Source organism: Lontra canadensis, unplaced genomic scaffold (genome assembly GCF_010015895.1).
Source record: "Lontra canadensis isolate GAN:19392208 unplaced genomic scaffold, GSC_riverotter_1.0 scaffold133, whole genome shotgun sequence".
Lineage (NCBI taxonomy): Eukaryota > Metazoa > Chordata > Mammalia > Carnivora > Mustelidae > Lontra > Lontra canadensis.
In genome coordinates, this window is record NW_022631127.1 from 1,552,888 (window position 1) to 1,575,803 (window position 22,916).

Sequence of the window (22,916 nt, forward strand, 5' to 3'; positions counted from 1 at the left end):
ACAATCCAGGATGGGCCAGATCTCCTGCTCAACTCATTTCTGGTGGAGAAAGAGAAGGCAAAAATCTGCCCCCAATGCACTACCTTTAATCCAACAGGTACCCCAAAGGAAACGGGATGGAGATAAAGATTTAGGGGCATGTGTTCCATGGGCTGTGACCAGGTCTCAGAAGGTGGGTTGGGTACCAGCGACTTCAGCTACTTCACTTAACTGTCTCTGATGTCCAGTGCTTGGTTTAGTGCTTTAGGAATGTATCCTTAACCTTCACCGGGCTTATAGTTCATAAGCAGTCAATGTGAAATGGCCAAACACAAGCACAGAGGAAGGAAGACTGGTTCACTTTATGCCACGATTATCCGCCAACTCCTATTCCCACTTCGGCCCCTCCCTCTACCATGGGAAGAAAATGAGGGGCACCAGAAACGGACAGTTCTGAGGGTGGGTAAAAGCCAAAGGTCAGCCACACGGAGACCATTCACCTCCAGAAGGCTGGTGGTGTCCCTCCTCCTTGCTCTTGGCCCTCATCTCAGAATGACAAGACATGCAGATCCTTTATCCTCCAGCCATGGTGAAGCTGCCTGCGGCTCAAGCATACGCATTCGTCCAACACGCCAGCCCCACACCAGGGGTCTGCTGTGGAAAACAGCTCCGTACAGTCAGCCAGAGTGACCCGCTCACTTGTACCACAGTCCCCACCTTCCTCCCGTCTCAAACCCTCACGCGTGCCACTCCTTCCCAGCACTCCAGGGGCTGCCACGGCTCCTGTCCAACCTTCCGATTTTTGTTCAAACATAAATTCCTCAGAAAGGCCTTCCCCAGCCTCCAGATAAAAGAGGCCCCGCACATCCACCTGTCCGTCTCTGGGCATTGTGCGCTATCCTTCACAGCAGTATCCCAACGTCCAGGGCTGCATGATCCCGCTTACTTCTGTGGCACCTGCCTCCCCCACTCCCAGGTGCTCAGCCTTCTTCCCTGCCCACCAATGGAAACCAAACCCAACTCCTAGCTCTAGATTGCTCTGGACCTGCTGAATGAACTGATCGATGGAATGACACAACTTTCCTTCTACAGTGTCTGATCTGACAGAGAGGGGCCCCCTAGGACACTAGAATCTTGGGAAAAGAAATGAAAGAAAGCTGAGGAACCAGGCCAGGTGCTCAGACAGCCCCCAGCCTATTGCAAGAGTAGGTGACAGAATAAACAAGTTGCTGCCCGGGTAAAGACCAGGAACGTCAGGTCTCTGACACTGCAACAGCCCAGACACCAGCCCCCGAAGGCCACAGGGGCCTAGGACTGTGATGTTGCACATTTTCAGGTGTCTTTTGGGCTTTCCCTCAAGAGAACACATGAAGAACTAAATGGTGAGATCAGCTATCTGTTGAAGGTGACTCAGGAGTCTTGGGGGCAGCCAGCGGGAACAGCACCACCACGTCCCTACCCTCCTGCCTCAGGGAGCCCTCTTCTCTTTCCCCAGCAAGTGTCATATCCTTCAAGTATTCTGTAATAGTATGTGAACCCCAAGTTCACATCTGCCCTCCCAGGTTCATAAGAACTGGTGGTCCAGGAAGCATACATTCAGGAGGAATTCTGGGCCCAAAGCTTGACCATCAGAGAGAGGAACCTCTTTCTGTCACGTTGTCAAGCCAGACCAGGCAGAGCCAGGGTCACCCACTGGACAGCTAACGTGCCCAATCCACCTCTGGAGGGCCTCTTCTCCCTTTACCTTCGAAGCCTATTTGCAGAACATCACTGGCACGGGCCACAGGCTTGCATTATGCTCATTTCCCCATCCCCAAGCTCTGGGGCAAGTTTAAAAGTCCTCGTCCTGTCTCAGAATCAGGTCTGAATTAATACCCTTCCTCAAAAGAACTCCAGTAGCAAAGTGAAAACAGACACACTAGACAATGCCCTTTGAAAGCCCCAGCAGGGACGACTGGTGACAATGCAGCCCCCGGCTCTGAAAGAAACCTTAAGGTTAAAGGTTCACAGAGGCAGAAGAATTACCAAAGTACAAGTTTGTTCAAATTTCCTCCGGCAGATTTAAACAACCAGGGTCAAGCTGAAGATTGCTGGCAAAAACCTATGAGACAACCCAGCCCCTTTGAACTGCGTGGAGAAAGGAAAATATACGGTCTGGGAGGGATCTATGTTACAGCTTTTAAAAATGGTCTTGAAAAGGTCACCCCTGTTAACTCAGAATCAGCCCGTTGAAGGATGTTTGAAAACTGCTTCTAAAACAACAGGGCTGCCGGGCCCTCACCGTGTGCGGTGAGCAGCACTGAGGTCACCGTGTTCCCGGCATTAGTGTGCTGACCCTCTGTGGGCCATGAAATTAACCATCAGCACAGCAGAAATCTGCTCCGAGTTAAACTACTTTGCTACGCAAAGTGGCCTGAAAATGAAATACGAGGACTGAATTTCCACTGAAAGATGAACTTGTCTAACCTCAAGGCAGGCTTCCTCCACTGTGAACTCTGTGTGGCCACTGGTTCCAGGCCCCCCAAGAGGGTGGGTCAGGGCTGCAGGCAGTGGGAAATGACCCCTTATCCAGCCGTTCGTTCACTCACTCGTGTCTGCATGCACCAAAGGTTGACTCGGGGCCAGGCCAGGTCCTGGGCCCCTGCACACAGAGGTGAATGATAACAGGCTCCTGCCCTCAAAGGGGATCAAGTCCAGTGGAAAACATAACCCGGTAAACAGAAAATGACAACCAATGGGGAGAAAATGAGATCCTGGGGTATATATAGGATGTCAGAGGCCCTCGAATAAGGGTCACCTAATTGAGGCTAGGGAAAGCCAACACTGAGGTTTCCCTGAGAAGGGCATGTTGCCTGATGACACAGCCATCAAGAGAGCGTGATCTGTCCAGAGACCTGCAAGTAGTTCGTTAAACCAGGAGTCCTGAGAGAGACAAAGAGAGACGAGAGACACGGAGCCATCATGAAGGGCTGATATCAGACATGCTGAGGAATTTGGCCTTTCTGCCAATGGAGGGCAATGCAAGACTTTTAAAACAGGGAGGTAAAATAACTACATTAGCAATTTAGAAAGAGTTCTTGGCTACAGAGGGGAGCATAGTTTTAAGGGGGGGGGGGCGGCTGGAATCAGAGAGACCGTGAAGGAACACTGTACTCATCTAGCTGGGCACCAATGGAGGCCTGTCCTAAGGGAGCAGCTGCAGTGATGGCAAGGACACACAGGTCAGAGGACATGCAGGAGCAACAAGACTTGGTCATCAACTCATATGAAGGAGGACACACTGAGGATAATTTCAAAGGTCATACCCTGAGGCATCTACATGGCTCAGTCGGTTAAGCATCTGACTCTCAGTTATGGGTCAGGTCATGATCTCAGGGTCATGGGATCGCCACTGCCAAACCCCCAGCCCACACGGGGTTCCATGCTCAGCTTAGAGTCTGCTTGGGATACTCTCTGCCCCTCCCTCCACTTACATTCTCTCTAAAATAAATAAGTAAACCTTTAAAAGGAAGAAAGAAAGAAAGAAAGAAAGAAAGAAAAGAAAAGAAAAGAAAAAAAAGAAAAGAAAAAAGGAAGGGAAGAAGCAAAGATGGAAGGGAGGGAGAGAGAAGAGAGGAAAAGAAAAGGTCGTGCCTCAGGATAGTGGAGGTATCATTCCCCAGGAAGGTAAGGAAGTAAAGAGGGAGGTCTTGAAGATGTGGGGTCTGAGGCCTGTGATATTCACTGATGAGGAAACCGGCCCAATAAGGAGATGGATCCACAGGTCTAGAACTTTCCAATGAAATTTAATTAAGATGTCCAGTTGCTCAGTTGCACTAGCCACAGCGCGAGTACTCATTGGCCTCACGTGTCCACAGCCACCATGCTGAACGTTCCCATCATCACATCCCCTCTGTCGGACAGTGCTGAGCAAGACCCTGCAGAGACTTCTGAAAAACCGTCCCTCGCAGTCAAAGTGTCCATCAGGCTTCTCTTAGCCACGCTGATGGCTGATGGGCACAAGGTCTGTGCTGGCGAACACCAGCTTCCCTTCCTGGTCTTTCCACCTACTTGTCTGTGCAAATGCTCAAGAAATGGAGGTCTTCTTCTGTAGTCTTTTTTTCTCTAGAGCATAAGTTCTGAGGAATATCTCTGAACATGCCCTGGGTCATCATTTCAGAGACTAAGGAACACTGAGCAGACACACGTGTGCACACACGTGAGGGTCTTTGGTGCTTATGGCATAAGACCCTGAAAATCACCTAGAAATGACCACAAGCAGAGCTATTTTTTTAAGTGCCACACTGCAATGTAACTGGGAAGGCAGAGCTCTAGTCCCTGTGTCAGATGACCAAGGACAAGCCACTGACCCTCCCTGAGCTTTAAGCAACCCAAATAAATCTATGATAAAGGATGAATCCAGGAGGCCAGCTAGAGCAGGTTCCTGAGGCCATGCAGGTCAATGCTAGCAATTTCAAGCACTAATTTTAAAAGAAAAAAGTCAGGTTTATCTTTAGGTAGCACCTGTGTATGCCACCAAATAAATATCCTCAGGAAGTAGGTTAGAGACAAAGGAAATTATTTTAGTCTTCCTGAAGGCCCCAAGACAAGAGAGGCATCATCACAACATATGAGATAGGGAAAGAGGGAAAGTCAACTTCTCTCTTAACAGCAAAACTTGTTTCTTCTCCTGCCAAGAGAGGATCACCACATTAACTAAGTCCTCCCCACTCTCTCCCCACCCAACCAAGGCCACTTCAAAGCAGCAGGAGCCTAATCGCACAGCACAAGAAAATAAAAGACCCAATTAACAAAAAAACAAAACTCAAATAATCCAGGGGAGAATGGAAGCTGAAATCTCTATTTTTGACAAATTGACTTGTATATAAACCGCTCCTCAGGAGCCGTAGTTCCTTCCAAAGTAGGCGTGAACTAAGGTCTGAGAGCAGCTTCCCAGCAACCCAGGTTTTCTGAAATCAAATTGGATTAGACCCCTGCTGAGCCAGTTACTGACCTCTGGACTCTCGCCTGTGTGGGCTGTACTTTGGAGAGGGAAACTCTCCCACCCCTGGCTGGCAGGGTGGAGTGAGATAATAAAGGGCCTAGAACTGTGGCCAGCGAGACAGCAGAAGTTCCCAAAGCGTCCATTCCCCCTCTCTCCCTGTGAGAGGCAGACCTGCATCAGCCCCCACTCTGCACTGCCATGTCTGCACCCCCTGAGTCACACTGTCCCTCCTCACAGTGTCCATTCTGCCTGTGGTCGCTCCCCCTCCCTCTTCTAGCTGGCTCTGGAAGCCTCGGTCAGAATAAGGAGAGGGATGCATGGCCCCAGACCACTTGGCACAAGCCCTCTCCTCCGACTCTTCAAAAGCCAGCAGGATCTCCCAGCTTAAAAACCATCCACCTGCCTCCAACTACAGGCTCTCCAAGCTCTTGAGCTCTGGGGCCCGAAGGTCTTTGCAGCTCAGCCTCATACCCTTCTGCCTCCCTGTGAGCTCCACACTCTTGCCCTCCCTTTGCCCCTATGTCCCTGTTCACTCTGAGTCCTCTAGCGGGAAAGCCTCTCCTATTCCCACTGGGAAAATCTCAGCCATCCTTCAAAGCTCTGACAAGACAGCCCCTCCTCCTAACTTGCCCAAGACCCTTATGCCCTGGCCTTACCTCCTCCCACTTCTCCCAATGACTGACTGCCTGCTTCTTGAGCCAGATCTGCTCTCATACCTCCGACTGCTCAGGCTGCACCCTGGGTCTGCTCTGCCCTCTCTTGTCCTCTGCCTGGAAACCTCTAGGTCATCCTTCCAGGCCCTGCCCAGGGTCCCCTCCTGAGGGATGCCCTTCCTGCCCATCCCAGGCAGGGGCACTCATATCCTAAGCTCCTCTTTATGAAGCCCTTATGACTCCCCATCTTAACTGGCTGTTGGCACTGCCTCCTGCTCCTCCCTGGTCTTCCGGACCGTTGAGTTCCCTGAAGACAGGCACGTCTGTATCTGCCCTCACATCCAAACAGAGTGTACAATATATGTAGAAAAGTAGAAGCAGCTACCCTGTGACCCAGTAATTCCATTCCTAGGTATATGCCAAGGAATAAAAACATGTGTCCACACAAAGATTTGTACACAAATGCTCACAGCAGGATTAGGCATAATCACCAAGAAGTGGAAACCATCCAAATGTCCTTCAGAAGATGAACAGGTTAAAAAACAGTATACACACATACTAGAATACTACTCAGCTGTAAAAAGGGATGAATACAGCTGGGGAGGTGGAAGGGAAAGTCACTGTTTAATGGCTACAGAGTTTCAGGGTTTTTTTTGGGGTTTTTTTTTTTTAAGATTTTAACTTATTTAACAGAGAGAGTGCACACATGTGCACAAGCAGGGGAAGCAGGAGAAGCAGCCTCCCTGTGGAGCAAGGAGCCCAATGCGGGGCTTGATCCCAGGACGCAGGGATCGTGACCTGAGCCAAAGGCTGACACTTAACCGACTGAGCCACCCAGGCGCCCCTAAAGTTTCAGTTTTTTAAGATCAAGAGTTCTGGAGATGGAGGTCACTGGACTGTAAACTTAAAAATGGTTAAACAGTTGGAACGCACAAAAGGCTCAGTCAGTTAAGCATCCGACTCTTGATTTTGGCTCAGGTCATGATCTCAGGGTGGTGGGATGGAGCTCCGTGATGGGCTTCCTGCTGAGCATAGAGTCGGCTTGAGATTCTCTCTCTCCCTCTCCCTCTACCCCTCCCTGCTCCTTTCTCTCTCCCTTTCTTTCTCTCCTCCCCTTAAAAAAAAATGGTTAGATGGCAAATTTTATGTAATATTTACTTTACCAGAATTAAAAATAAATTTTTTTTTAAAATTTCTCTAAAAAAGGAATGACGTGTATCTACTCCATGCTACAACATGGAAAACCTTGACAGCATCACACCAATCAAAAGAAGCCAGATGCAAAAGACCATATGCTGGATGGTTCCATTTTTATGAAATGTCCAGTAAACGCAAATCTGTGCACATGAAGTAAATCAGTGGTTGCATGGGCCTAGGGGAGGGGAGAATGGAGAGTGACTGTTAATAAGTCTGGGGTTTCTTCTTTTTTTTTTTTTTTAAGATTTTATTTATTTATTTATTTGACAGAGATCACAAGTAGGCAGAGAGGCAGGCAGAGAGAGAGGGGGAAAGCAGGCTCCCTGCTGAGCAGAGAGTCTGATGCGGGGCTCGATCCCAGGACCCTGAGACCATGACCTGAGCCGAAGGCAGAGGCTTAACCCACTGAGCCACCCAGGCGCCCTGGGGCTTCTTTTTGTACTGATGAAAATATTCTCAACTTGGATTGTGGCAAAGGCTCTATGCAACTCTGGGAACATACTAAACACCACCAAAGTATACACTTGAAATGGGTTCATTTTATGGTATGTGAATTATATCTCAATAAAAATGTTTACAGGCATTATTGGGTATCTACTATGTGCTAGGCCCTGGATTGGCCCTAGAGCTACTGACATAATTCAGATGTTGTCTCTGTCCCTTAGATACTTCCAAACTAAAAGGAATACTTGAATAAGGAGAAGCCAGCCACTGCAGCAGAGCAGGAGAGACACAAGGTGCCATCTGACCCTAGGAGGGTTCATTCCTGCTCCCCGCCCCACCCTGAGGCCATCTCAGAAATGTCAGGCTCCACCTCACCAGGACAAGGGCTGCCGGATCACCCAGCACCAGAGCTACAGACACTGTCACCTTGAGCACAAGTTGAAAGGCCTCCTGGTCAAAGGGAACGGACCCAGGCTCCAAGACAAGGGTGCCTCACTCCTAGCCTGTCCGAGGCTCTAGCCAACAAAAAAAACGACTGAGCAGGGAATATGTCTCAGGGATTAATTTAAGGGTTGTTTCCTGGGATGCCTGCCCAAATCTTATTCCAACCTGGATGAAGTGATTTTTGAAGAAAAACCCAGGAGACAAAGAAGATAGAAAACAAAGGAGATGCTAAGTAAAAAGCTTAAAAGCAATTAATTTTAAATGATTACAGCTTTACCAAAAGCTGTGGCCATGATTTCCTTCTGACTTTGATTATAACCTTCCAGCAAAATATTTGCCTCCAGAAGGCAAAGTCTTTGCATTATTTTCTATTCCCAGCATGACTACAAAAATATTCTTTGATTTAACATTTGATATGTTTTGTTCTCAAGGGCAAGCCCCATGAGAAGAAAAATGTACCCCACAGAATGAAATATGACTACCTGCTTCCATTTTTCTTTCCTGTTGGTTCCTGCTCGAATATTCTGCATTAATTTAAACTCAAGCTGCATCTCCGATGTTATGTTACCTCCACACTGTCGCCCAAACCAAAGCAAAGTCACCTGCCATCCAGCACCAGGCACACGGCGACAGACAAAGCTGAACTTGAGAGTCTCCTAGAGACAGCAAAAGGCGCTCCAACTTGGAAGGAGACCGGGAGGGGTCAGAGAGTGACAAGGTAGCAGACAGAACAGAAAAACTTGTGTTTGAAAATAGGCACACTGGGCACTGCGTGCAGCCAACTCCCTACTGGACAGAGAGGCTGTCAGCACATTAACACAAGAGACACCAGTGTCAGGGTTCACTTCACTCAGAGGTTGAGGGGATCCCAGAATTGGCATCGCAGACAAGAATCTTCTGTTACGGTAACATCACCTTTTAACAAAGAAGAAAAAATCAAAGGCAGCGCTCCCGGAGTGAGCATGAAGATACAGGGAAGCAAGGCCTGGAAGATTCTAGGAGCTAAAGAAGTTTAGGTTAAAGAAGCATTTCCAGTTATATCAACTCCTTTAAATACGTCCCAATATTTTAGGGCACATATATATGAACACCATACCATAACAATGTATTGCTGTGCAGATTCATAAAAAGACTAGAGGTAAAGAAAACCAAAATCGGGTTTTTTGTGTGGCTGGCTGGTTTTACACTAGCATAATGCCCAAATTCCGTGCACCACCAGGCCCCTTGCTGCCTCGGCTTCTGTGACTACTGCACTGCTTTCTGGGCATTACGTGCAGGTGCCCAAACAGGAATGTAAAAAATCTGCTTGACTTAATAAAACAAGCCAAAGGGACAAGCACTTTCTCTGCATCAGCACCAAGAGCGCAGAGAGCTGGAAAAACAGAGAAGGCAAAGTAGCTTAAGTTTTACAAAGAGGGTCTCCTCCCGGGCTGCAGAGACTAATATCCCTGGGGGGGTTTGCTGAATGTTTTCCCTCCAAAGAGAGTAACAGAGTCAGACTTACAAGGCTGTGGCAGCTCTCATCAGCTCCAGCTAGGGAAAGACCTAGGGACCCAGAGAGGGTCCAAGCCAGGCAGGAAGCACCACTTAAATGGTGGGCAGAGGAGGGAAGGGATCAGGGCGACAAGTCGTGGCAGAAGAGCTGTTGTTCATTAACAACTGGAACAAAAGACCAGGAGACAATACACTGTTAATCCTAGCAGCCACAAGAGGACTATAAATTGCCAAGCCAAGATACCAGCATTTTTCAGCTCTCCTCTTTCCTGCCAGAGTTAGATTGAGGATGGGTCCAAGTCCCTCACCCCCACCCAAGTCTTTAAAACATACATTACTGAATCTTTTTGAAGTTCTAGCCCTGAAAGATTTATACTCCAAAATGGATTAGAGAAAAATACTGCCCTGAAACACTACTATAGGGGGCCTGAGTGGACGGATACACTTTTTCATTCCCATTGAGAATGCCTGAGTAAGAGGTGTGTGGTCAGATCAACACAGGTTCAAACCCAGCCCTGACACTTAGGAACTGTGCTCCCCACCTGACCTCTCTGAGCCTGCTTTTTCACCTGTAAAATGGGAATATCACCTCTTACTTCACCAGATTGCTTTGAGTGTTAAATGGGGGAAAAAACAGCTTAAGGGCAGCACTAAATAAAAGCTAAGTACTACTGTCACTATTAACCTCCCCCTGGTACCATGGAGTTTTATCTATGGCCACATGGATCAAGCAGATAAAGCCCAATTTTCTCTAAGCTAAGAAAGGAATCTTTTGGGTAGCGAAAATACTTTGGGGGGGTAGCAAGAGAATCAACGAGAACTGGCTTTAATATAAGATATATTAAACTTCAGAGATATCATCATAGAACTGAGACAATCATTCTCATTTCCTTCTACTAGGGCTAATGTATTCAGCAAGGGGTCTAAATCACTCACAACAAGCCAGGAATTCTAACAAGACCCCAGTCTTCCAGCAATTCCAAGTGCAGGTGCATTGCCTGCCTGGGACTCTTGCATCATCCTAAAGCTCAGGCCTGATCTTGTCACAACCCTGCTTTAAAACGCCGCCAAGGCCCTTAGAAGAAAGCTATGCTAAGGTGCGACTCCTGGGTGGCTCAGTGGGTTAAGCCTCTGCCTTCAGCTCAGGTCATGATCTCGGGGTCCTGGGATCGAGCCTCGCATCGGGCTCTCTGCTCAGCAGGGAGTCTGCTTCCCCCACCCAATGCCTGCCTCCCTGCCTACTTGTGATATCTGTCTGTCAAATAAATTAAATCTTGAAAGAAAGAAAGAAAGAAAGAAAGAAAGAAAGAAAGAAAGAAAGAAAGAAAGAAAGAAAGAAATCAATCTATGCTCAGGGCCTAACCTTATCTAAGTTCAACAACACTCAGCACTCTAGAGGCTCTGGCCCACCAGCCCTTCTACCTTCATCTTCATCACACCTCCCCACACGCCATGCTGATTTCTAGCCACAACTAAATGCTGGTCATTACCTCTAAGTCTGAACAGACAAAAAGGAAGGTTTAAGCTACGGAGCCCTGACCAAGCGTTTCCTCCACCAGGAAAGCTCTTCTTTCCCCCCATCATGCTCTATACCCCACTGCCCAGCAAAGTTAAGTTATTCCTGCTTTTATCCTGTATGCTAAAAGCTCTGATAGGTCACTTGGCACATTGGACAGCGCCCTCTCCCTAGCTCTGTCCTTAGCTCCTAGACTAGAGAAATAAGAAATATGCATAGTGTATCGATTATAAGCCAGGCCCCATGCTGATTGCTTTCTGTCCACTAACCCATGAAGAAAGTTCTTTGCTCACTTTTACCATCCAGCCCAGGAAGTGGGACACAGCTTCCCCCATTCAGACTTACCAAATGCCTACCACACACCTGGCTCTGGTCCAAACGCTGAGAATATGCTGGTAAATAAGCCAGGCATGATTCCTACTCTGCTCTCATGGAGGACAGAGACAGTCAACAAGGAAACACATAGAGAGTTATCAGATACTGAAAAGGGTTGTAAGGCAGTAAAATAGGGACATGAGAAAGCACGTGGGGCAGAGATTCGAGGATACTTTGGCTGGGCAGCTCAGAAGAGCCCTCTTGACAGGACACTCGAGCTGAGATATGAAGGAGTAGCTGGATGTACCAAAGAGAGGGAACAGCAGGTGCAAAACTAGCCCATTCAATAAGTAAAAATGAGGGCAGTGAGACTGAAGGTCGGGAGCAAGGAATGAGCTCAGAGGAAAACGGAGGCCAGATCGTGGGTTCTGCAGCCCACAGAGAAGAGGCTGGCATTTTTTTTTTTTAAGATTTTATTTATTTGACAGAGATCACAAGTGGGCGGAGAGGCAAGCAGAGAGAGAGAGGAGGAAGCAGGCTCCCCGCAGAGCAGAGAGGCCGATGTGGGACTTGATCCCAGGACTCTGAGATCATGACCCAAGCTGAAGGCAGAGGCTTAACCACTGAGCCACCCAGGTGCCCCCAAGAGTCTGGCATTTTAAGCACAAAGAGGAGCCACTGGGAAGTGTTGAAGCTGAGGGCTGACATGAGAGTTCTCGGCATGCTGTATGGAAATGGAGGAGCAGGAAGAGGAGGGCAGGCAGTCCCTGAGAAGGCCCAGCATTGTAGGAGAGCAGCTGCCAGAGGCAGGGATTTGGCCTCTGGGGCCATCTCAAAAAGGCAAAGACGGCTATGGATCTATGAGCCACGAGGATAACTAAAGGTGTTAACCAGACCCAGGTTAGGGGAGGCAGAGTTAGGTAAACACCAGCCCAGGGTACTTTATACTTTCCAAGCTTCAGTTCCTTTATCAGAAAAATAGGCCTAACACTCCCACCACTTGGGGCTGTTGCACAAATGCAAGTTCTTAGCAATAGGCGTGGGCCAGAACAGGTACTCAAATGTGGGCGCCCCTTCCCTCATTTTTTCTCATTTCTCTGAAAAGGGTGAGAATCTGATCTATGGAAAGAAGGATAGTGGCAGCCGTGGTCTCACGATCCCACTGTGTTCAGGTTGCATTTTAATGCCTGTAAGAAGGTAAGGAAAGAGATGCCCGGTTGGCTCAGTTGTTAAGCGTCTGCCTTCAGCTCAGGCCATGGTTCCAGGGTCCCGGCGATCCAGGCCCGCATGGGGCTCCCTGCTCCACGGGAAGCCTGCTTCTCCCTCTCCCACTCCCCTTGCTTGTGCTCCTTCTCTCGCTGTGTCTCTCTCTCTATCAAATAAATAAATAAAATCTTTAAAAAAAAAAAAAAAGAAGGTACAGAAAGTCTCCTCACTCAGGAGATGAGAGAAAAGAAGAGCCATGATGTACCTATAAGAAGAGAAAAAATTCCTCTTCTTTTATAGTTTTGCCGTCTAAACTAAGGACTTGCCAAGTTCTTAGAGTCATTAAAATTTGGTTATATAGGATAAGGCTGGCACCTGAAACATTTTGTCCTACAAAGTGCTTCTCTATAAATGGATATATTAGAAGGGGTGCAGGGGAAGTACAAAGTGATTTGAGGAAGCATGGCAAAGAGCTCCAGCTTTGGGACCAGGGGGACCTGGTGTGCCACTTACCAGCAGCCTCCCTATATTCCAATTTCTTCAACTATTAAATGGTAACCACTGCACTCCTTGCAGAGTCTGCCCGGGGAAGTGGCAAACATGGCAGAAAAGCAAAGCCAATAAAGAGCTGTGTGGTTGCTATCTGCCAGTGTTTGTAAGGCCCAAAATCAGTTTCAAAGGGCACAGTTAGTATAGGGAAAAGCTTCCTGCCCAGTTCTGACTTCAAAAGCATGCCCTTTACTATTCACCTACACTATTTACTAAAAAAGCAAACAACAAAAAAACCCTAAAAGTGACTTCTTATTTTACTTTAACCTGGCTCTTCCATCTCCAACCCAGACTGGCTCAGAGTATATGTCTGAAGATGTACCTGGACTCGACTAAACAGAATTGTTAAGGAAAGGGGAAAAGAGTAGAGAGGATCACAGGACCCTTAACATTCATCTGATGATGGACACACAACTTGAGTAGAAGACTTTAGGCTGTGTGACCTTGGGCAGGTCCCTTCCCTTTGAGCCTCCACTTCCTCTACTGTAAAATGGGGAAATGACCTCAGACTGCCTACAACATGGAACAGCTGGGAGGTAACAAAGATTAAAGTACTTAATACACTCATCACTACAGTTGGGACCCAGTATGCCCAGCGACCAATGAGGCCATCTGCCACCAAACCAATAAAACCATCTGCCCAATATATATTCCCGTATGTGCTTGTAGGTGTAGAGAATTGGAAGGAAAGACAAGGCAGTGGAAAACAGTAAAGTAACCAAATACTTGGGTCAGCAGTGAAGAAGAGACTTCTTTTAGCTGTTTACCTTTTTGTGCCTTTTTGTGCCTCTAAAAACAGAGCATGTTTTAAAGCCCTGTCCACAGATTTAATTGCAGTAAAAACGTACCCAGAAAAGTAAGCTACAAAGGTATAATAGTGGCTTCCTCTGGAGAAAGAGGTGGGACCATTACGGGACCTTTACCTAATCTGAAAAGTTCTATTTCTTCACAAGCAGAATGTATTCATGTATTACCTTATAATTAAAAATTGATTAAATGGAACATCTTTGGAGGGCATTTTGGCAGTACCTCTCATGACTGAAAATGCATGTACTCTTTGCCCAAGCCAGTTCAGTTCCAGCAGCATACCCTACAGCCAGATCAGCACCCCCACCAGTCTTGTTCTAGAAAATTCACTGAAGCATCATTAGCCAAAACTGAAAATGACGTTTAAGAGTCCTTCATTAAGAGTTAGTTAAGAAAACGTTGGCACAGCTGTACGATGGGATTTTATATGACCCTTAAAAATAATATAGCTTTTGGGGCGCCTGGGTGGCTCAGTCCGCTAAGGCTCGATTTCTGCTCAGTTCATGATCTCATGGTCCCGAGATGGAGCGCCACCGGGACTCTGTGCTGGGCGTGGAGCCTGCTTAGGTTTCTCTCTCCCTCTCTACGAAATAATAATAATATAGCTTTTTGTGTGCAGATATGGAGACCTTGGTGTTGACTAAAACAGTGTAGACGGCGTTACCGTTTTGTGAAGAGAAAGAAGAGGGGGTTTATGTACAACACGGGTATGCTTGTCTTTACGTGGAGTTTTTCTGAAATGACACAAGGAACTGGGACAGCGGCTGACTGTGGTTGACTAGAAATGGGAACCAGGAGACCAAAGAACGGACGAGTGAAGACTTCTTCTGTTGGCACTTTTCACATAGACCCTTTTGGCAGTCTTTTGGAGTTTTCTGACTTGTTCGTGTACTACAAACTCCTCTTGAAAACAGAAGCCAAAAACCATAAACCCAACACTTTAAGGAAGCACCTTCCTGCGCGGTTGTGCTGGGTGGGAAGCGCTTCCACGTCAGCCGGCCGCGAGTTCGGGTCCCAGAACCCCCGATCGCTTGCCGGCGGGGACTCGGGCGAGCCCCATCCACCTCTGGCGCCCTGGGCGGGGCCCCGCCGGGAGGTGAGACGGTCCCCCTTCCCCGGCAGCGGCTCGGGCGAGCTCGGACACGGGGCCCGGCCGCTCCGCCCAGCGTCCCCGAGCCCGGCTCCCGCCCCGGCCCGCGCTCACCGCCAATGATGGTCCGGATGAGGGAGGCGTGCCCGGGGCAATCGACCAGCGTGACCTGAAGCTGCGGCTCTCCGGACTCGGGATCGGCTCCGGACGCCGCCGGGGACGCGGGCAGCGCCGCCCGCAGGCGCGCGGGCAGCGGCACCGAGAAGCACGAGAAGCCCAGGTCAAGCGTGATGCCGCGCTCGCGGCTCTGCGGCTGCTTGTCGAAGGCTGCGGTGGAGGCCGTGGTGCTCAGCGCCCGCGCCAGCGCCGTCTTGCCGCTATCGATGTGGCCCAGCACGCCCACGTTCACGTTCACCCGCCGACCTGCCATGCCGCCGCCGCCGCCGCCGCCGCCGCCGCCCGCAGGCCCTCCCCTCCCGCGGCCGCCGCTGCGGTCCGGCCGGTTAAGCCGCCCCCCCGCAACCCGCGCGCCTGGCACGCCCGTTCCGGCCTCGAAGCTTCCGCCCTCTCGCCGTCCGCGGGCGCTGCCTGGTACCGCGCAGCAGGAGGGGGCTCCAGGGTTGGGACTTGGCCGAGGTCGCCGGCCGTGGGGCTGTTGTCTCACCTGGCTCCTGCCACCCGATGCCTCAAGGAAATTGAGAACGGGGGGATCCGTTCCGTCCATCCATTCATTCGACAGGCTGTTATTACGTGCCTACTGAGTACCAGGCACTGCTTATTCACGGCACTGGGATACAGACGGTACTCTCTCCGTGTTACACTGTACTGCGGCGGGGGTGGAGGTCAGACAGTAAACAGGTGAACTAACGTCTGAACCAGACCATTTCAGAGAGGAAGAAGACTTCCAGGCAAAATTAAAGCAGAGTTTAAAAGGACTGGCGCGCCAAGAGAAGGGAGGACAGCTAATTTTACAATGAATGGCCAGGGAAGGCCTGTCTCCAGTTGCTGACAGAGCTGAGGCTGGAATGTTGAGCAGGAGCCAGCCGGGGAATTCTGCAAAAGACTGTTGGAAGGTGGCAGAAAAAGATGTCATCTCTGACCCTGGAGTTCTGGCCCTGCAAGTCTGCAGCCCGGCCTTGGGCGGGGCTGCAGAGCCCCGGATAGTATGTAAAATGTTATGCTATGTGCTCCTACTGGAGAGGGTACAGGACTTTCACACGATTATTGAAGTGTCTGGAGCCACTAAAAAGGTTTGTCAGCCACAGCCGACAGTCAGGGGTCACCAACAGGGGTCTTCACTGGCTAGGCTGATGACTCAAGAAGAGAGATTAGCAGGGCTTAAGACACCCTTGAGTATGGAGACTGGAGATCAGAACAGCATCCTGCCTTGAGGAAGCCACCGCTCAGGTCCAGGAATGGCAAGAACGCTAGCCCAACATGGCCCATCTTCCCATTTTTCAAGAGAAGAGAGTGTTTCTATATAAAATTTCTATATGCAATCTTTTACATGTCAGCCACTAATTTAGCTTTTCATTTAAACACTAAGGTAGCCAAGCACAAAATCCATTCAGTTCTGCCTGGTGGCCAGTTTGCCCTCTGTAATGAGCAGGGTATAGTCATACTCAGCAGTAACTGCTCCCTGATGCCTCCTGGAGTACAGGCCCTATATTAGCCACAGAGTCCCTGAAAGAAGCAGACATGGTTTGTTCAATCCCCCATGCATCCCAGAGAAGAGGAGAACACGTGTTGGGATAGCTAACACCATGCAAAGCCACTCTAGGAGACACACGCACAACACAGAGTGAAGACTTAGGGCAGGGGTTTAGAGAAGGGCCACTTCTGTTTGTCAGGCACATGGCACTCACCTGTGGAAAAGTTACTGCTAGGTGCCTGCATACAAAATAGTAGTACAGAAAGAGAAGACACTGTATGGTAAGCTTACTCTGAAAATGTCTTTCCATGTATGGTTTTAGTCTGAACCTGTGGTCTTCTAAAATATCACAGGCAAAAGCTCTGGAGAGTCAGTTATAGGCTGTGATATTGTGATTTATAGTAAGACATATTTATTTGGTCTTCCTCCTGCTCCCGACACAGAACTCCAAAAACCCTTGGAATTTCCTGTGATGACAGTGAGAAAGACGTCTTTTGTTATGTTCCTGAGGTGACTTTTGGAAAGCACCTAAGATTGGGGGCTGGCCACCAGGGGAGCCAACTGAGTGATTAGAGTTGGAACTCTCTCAGTCCTACCCCCTAACCTTTGGAGAAGGGAGAAGAGGGGAATTGGAGAGTCAATCAATCGTCAATGGCCAATGACTTATTCAATCATGCCTGGGTCATGAAGCCTCCCTAAAAACCCAAAGGGACAGCGTTCAGCAGAGAGCCTGGATGTTCAAGGAAAGTAGGTAGCTCAAATAAGGCATGGAAGCTCCATGTCCCTTCCCACATACCTTGACCTATGCATCTCTTCCACCTGGCTGTTCCTGGGTTAAAACCTCTTGTAATGAACTTGCAATCCAGTAAGTTGTCTCTCTGAGTTCTGTGAGCTGCTGTAGCAAATTAACTGAAGTGGAGGAGAGGATCATGGGAATGTCCCATCTATAGCTAGCTGGTCCTCAGAAGCACAGGTGACAACCTGAGTTTCCTGTTGGGTTCTGAAGGGGTGGAGGCAGTATCATATGGCTGAACCCTTAACATGTGGAACTGATCTCCAGGTAAATAGTGACGGAATTGAGTTGAGTTGTAGGACACTGTAGGGGAGGGAAAACTTTTCCCTTCCTCCTACCTAGGTTCTGTGGCCGGCCTAATCATTGAATTGACATAAGAGGGAGTCACAGGCTAACTAAGCAAATTTAGTGTTGTACCTATGAGAACTCATAAAAATATAAGACTCAAAGAAGTAACCAAAGCAGGCAGCTTTTTTTTACCTTTTAGATAAAGAAATAATAAATCTGTGAAGAATTGACAAGAGAAAAAAGTTGGAGCTTGGGGTAGCAAAGTAGTGAAGGAGTAAGCAAGGTTTATATATACAGCATTCTGGACCCTCAGTTCCCTATCTCTGGTGATAAGGATGTCTTCTGCCCGGGTACCCTTCACATGGGAAATTTATTTCTTGCTTTCAGGGAGATAAAAGAGGATCATGATGTCCTTATTGCACTGTTTCTTAAGGAACTTTAATTCAAAATAATCCAAAAGTCAAACTGGCATAATGGGGGCAGCCTGCCTTGAATCCCAACGACACAAGTAAAAGGAGGACAACTGGCCCAAAATGGAGTCACTTATGCAAAGCCCTATGTCAACGAGCTGAGAACTAATAACTTCATTACAATTTCAGCTCTTCCAGAAGTGGAATCTTAAACCAGTCAATGAGAAATCACCTGATCAGCACTAGTTAGGTAATCAGCTTACTAGATTCTCATCATCTCTTAAAGGAAAGTAACTTTGGCAACCTTGTGATAACCACCCATCTTTTTCGCCTAGTATGACTTCCTTGTTCCTGCTCCCTTTTGCCTATACAAGTCTTTCATACAGCTCCTCTGTGCTTTTTTCTATCTGCTAGATAGGATGCTGCCTTCTTCTAACCAATTTTTGCTCAAACTCTTTTTTTTTTTTTTTTTTTAAATATTTTTTATTTATTTAACAGACAGAGATCACAAGTAGGTGGAGAGGCAGGCAGAGAGAGAGGGGGAAGCAGGCTCCCTGCTGAGCAGAGAGCCCGATGCGGGGCTCGATCCCAGGACTCTGAGACCATGACCTGAGCCGAAGGCAGAGGCTTAACCCACTGAGCCACCCAGGCGCCCCTGCTCAAACTCTTATAAATTGCTAATATGTCTAAGTTTCTGTCTTTTAACAACACCCAGCTGGTGTTAGACAATTGCTTGGTGATGTGGGAAAACCCACACACTGGAATTGGGGCCAGAAATGGAAAGGCATGGGCACTGGGTGGGGCAGTTGGTGAAGCATCTGACTCCTGATTTCAGCTCAGGTCACGATCTCAGGTTCATGAGATCCAGCCCCTCATTGGGCTCTATGGTCAGCGTGGAATCGGCTTCAGATTCTCTTTCCCACTCCCTCTGTCCCTCCTGCTCGTTCCCTGTCTCTCACTCTCTCAAATAAATAAATAAATAAGTCTTTAAAAAAAGAACAAACACACAACAGAAATGTAGAGGCCAAGGCCAGGAGACTTTCCCAATGAAAGGATCTCTGCAATGCTGGGATTTGTGTTTGGTGCTCAGGACCCATTTCTTAAGAGAGATGCTCTGAAAGCATTCCAGTTCCCAAACTTTGTCCATTGGGGCACCCAGGAATGTGTTCTTTGTGAATAGGCATGTTGTAGTATTTCTTTACTATACTGTTTACAGCAGTAAATTATTATACACAATTGAAATATCCTTAAAAATAGATGTTATGGTGCTCACTTTGGAACACATATACTAAAAAAAAAATAGATGTTAGGGTAAGTTTGCAATTACATCAAAATAACAAATTACCAAGAAACAATGATTTGGAAGAAAGAGAGCGTATTGTGGTCCAGATGAAATAAAATTAGCCACATCGATCACTGCTGAAGTTGGGTAATGGGTCAGAGTGGGGAGAGGATTCATTCTATTTTTCTGTCTAGTTTTTGTATACATTTGGAATTTTCCATAGTAAAAATTTTATTTACTTTTAAAAGATATTGTTTATTCATTTATTAGAAAGAGAAGGTGGGGAAAGAAGGGGCAGGGGGAGGGGCAGAAGCAGTTTCCCTGCTGAGCAGGGAACCCTACATGGGGCTCCATCCCAGAACTCCAGGATCATGACCTGAGCTGAAGACAGACACTTAATTGCCTGAGCCATCCAAGAGCCCCCATAATAAAAAAAAATTTTTAAGATTTTTTATTTCTTTATTTAACAGAGAGAGAGAGATCACAAGTAGGCAGGGAGGCAGGCAGAGAGGGGGGGGGGAAGCAGGCTCCCTGCTGAGCAGAGAGCCTGATGTGGGGCTCAATCCCAGGACCCTGAGATCATGACCTGAGCCGAAGGCAGAGGCTTTAACCCACTGAGCCACCCAGGCGACCCATAGTAAAAATGTTAAAGAGGAAGAGAGAGAGAGATTATGGCATGTCCACCGAATGGAATATCATGCAGCCCTCAAAAAGAACAAAAACAATGTTTCTATACCACTTGGGAACCATGTCTAAGACATATTGGTAACTGAAAAGCAAGCAAGGTACACACCCATATGTATAATATGTTTACTCTTATGAGAAAGGCACGCCCTCTCTATATTTGCTTAACAGTATAGAACAGCCCTGCAAGGCATACACACCAGCGTATCCCAGAAGATGGACCCAGGAAGTCCCTAGAGCTCAGTCCTCTTATTTCCTCTCTCTGCACTCACTCCCTGGTGATCCAAATCAGTTGAACTGGCCATGACTCTAAGAGCCATCAACTCTCAAATGTATAGCTTATATATGCAACCCGAATGTCTAACAGATACCTCAAACTGAATGTAAGGAATGAACTGTCTTATCCTCCGCTTCTCCCCATCCCACCAGCAGCCCTATCTCAGTTCGTGAGGACTAACCTCCTCCCAGGTGCTCGGGCAGCAAACCCTGGCTCAACCCAGGATGCTTCCAATTCATGAAAGCATCCTGCTGCTTTAATGCCTAGAATCCAACCACCTGTTAGCACTTGGCTGAAGCTGTCTTCTCTTACCTGGATCACGGCAACGGGAAAATTCACTCTTTTTGGCAGATGGTTCTATGAACTTTGGCAAATGCCGGCTCATAACCACCCCTACAGTCAAGATACAAAAGAGTTCCACAACCCTCCGAGTAACCCCTTTGGGATCAAACCCTCCCATACCTTTAAATCCTGGAAGCCACTGATCTATGTTCCTGTCCCTATAAGACTTGCCTTTCACAGAATAATATATATGTAGAAGAAGGCAGTAGGTAGCCTCTGAGTCTAGCTTCTTCCACTTAGTATAATCATTTGACATTCATCCATGTTGCTGCATGTAACCACACTGTGAGTTCCTTTTCATTGCTGAGCAGTGTTCCACTGAGTGGACGGACCACCATTTGCTTACCCGTTCATCCGCTAAAGGACAGGAAGACATTTTACTAGAAATGCACTGATATTTTTGACTTTTAAATTAGGCCAAAGTATTACCTATTTGATAAATAAGTAAATATCTTTAAAAGATTTTATTTGTTTATGTGACAGAGAGAGAGAGGGAGAGAGCAAGTGAGCACAAGCAGGCAGAATGGCAGGCAGAGGGAGAGGGAGAAGCAGGCTCCCTGCAGAGCAGGAAGCCCAATACCGGGCTTGATCCCAGGACCCTGCGATCATGACCTGACCCGAAGGCAGACACAACGACTGAGCCACCCAGGCGCCCCAGTAAATATTTTTTAGATATAAAAATAATGTCCTAAAGGAACCAGTGGGACTAAGATCCTTTTGTTTTTAGTCAGTGGAAGAGTCGTAAATGCTTTCGCACTGTTGCCTGTGGATGGACTTCTCACCACCTGCCCCAGGCCCACCCCTCTCTGGTCCAGCCATCGTGAACCTGTGCAATCCTGCAAATGGACAATGCTGATCCAGCTTGCCCTGCACTAGCTCACCAGCTATGCCCTTTGCCTGGCACACCTTCTGGAAGCTTCCTCCATATCTCCCTCACTAGTCACAGTTTTAGTAAATGACAGAAATCCTCCATGAAACTGACTGAAGCAAAAGCGAAAAACAATTAAAGGAGATTCACTGGCTATTCACTATTGCTAAAATCACAGGCTCCAGGGGCTGTCTGCTCATGCTTGAATCCTACCCTGCCACCTGAAAGCTGCGTAGTCTTGGGCAAGTTACAGAACCTCTTGTGCCTCAGTTCTGTCATGTGTGACATAGGACATAAGAGTCCCTAGCTCCCAGGGTTGCAAGGATTAGATGAATTGGTATTTGTGTAGAACCTAGAACAACGCCTGGCATAGAGTAATTGCTGTATTAGTGTTTGTTAAGTTCAATAAATTGACAAAACTAAAAGGTCTAGAGGAAGCGGTCATCTTCACGTCAGCCTCATCCGGGGGCTCAGACGATGACACAAAGCCACCAGCTTTGTTCTTCACCCCTCTGGGTTGCTTCCATTGCAGGCAGGCTCTCTCCTCATGATGACAGGATAGCTGCCAGCACCATCAAGCTTACATCCTCAACAACCGCAAGTCCCCACATTGAGTCTCATTGTCCCAGATGAAGTTGTGTGTCCCTGCACCAAGCACAGACATAAAATGCTCTTCCTAGGCAGGTGTCAGTCATTAGCTCACTCCAAGGGCCGTGGCTGGGGGGAGTAGGGCTGTTGTTGCCAGCAAGATAAAAATCACACTATGCCTCACTATTGCAAAGTTGTCTATCCTGACATCCATCCCACTGAGTTGAGTTTGCTTTAGGCCAGTCTGGTGCTCTGAAGTCCCCCCAGCCCCTGCCACCCCCAATCCTAGTTGGCTGAGGGTTCCTTACACATCTTTGACTGCCCAGGGCCTGACACAGGCAAATGTTCCCTAAGTGTTTCTTGACTGGACTCACCCCCCCAAACCTCTAGCCCACAAATACAAGCCCCTCTGCAGCAGACTACTGTGTCTCATAAAGTTCCACAGGCTGGGCACGGTCCCTGGGAAGTGATTGGCAGGAAACGGCCTGCAGAATTGTGATTATTTGGGATTTGTTCTTAATGTTAATGTGATGCTGGTTCCTTTCTGTTTCTTTAATGCCATTTTGTACTAAGGTAGTTCAAAGTTCTTTACAAGCAGCTAGTAATTAATTCAACTTCATTAAGGCCAATTAATCCAGGATTAATTATAAATTTGCCCAGAGGAAGTTATTATACTTTGCTCTTTGATTTAGGTTTTGGCTTCTAAAGATTCTTTTAGGAGTGAAATGGAAATTTCCCTTTTCTCTGAGGGTAACTACCTTGCCAGCGATTCTGTTAACCATGTACCTTCCTCAATATGCCCCGTACTAACCTCAGATGAGACTGTCACTTGGGCCATCAGCTGTGCTGCATGCCATTCCCAGTACTAAACAGATCTGTTGATGCCACTAGCCACAGGGTGAGGAAGAGGATGTCCTGGCAAGAATTGGTCCCACATAGTTTCAGATCAGAGCCCTAGCTCATGCTGGCTGTGTGACCATTTCTTCCATCCATGCATGGACATGATAATGTTTTACATGTATATTTACATTATACATAATGTTATACTGGCCAGA

At 47.8% G+C, this 22,916-nt stretch overlaps 1 protein-coding gene across 1 annotated transcript in view; it reads right to left on the reverse strand.

The window, feature by feature from the left end:
* The window catches only part of EEFSEC (eukaryotic elongation factor, selenocysteine-tRNA specific), a 248,410-nt gene extending 233,289 nt beyond the window's left edge, over positions 1-15,121 (reverse strand). The window contains exon 1 of the mRNA XM_032842773.1: positions 14,793-15,121. Coding sequence (XP_032698664.1) covers positions 14,793-15,108 — 316 coding nt within the window. The 5' untranslated portion in view covers positions 15,109-15,121. The remainder of the gene's footprint in view (positions 1-14,792) is intronic.
* Positions 15,122-22,916: the final 7,795 nt, after the last annotated feature.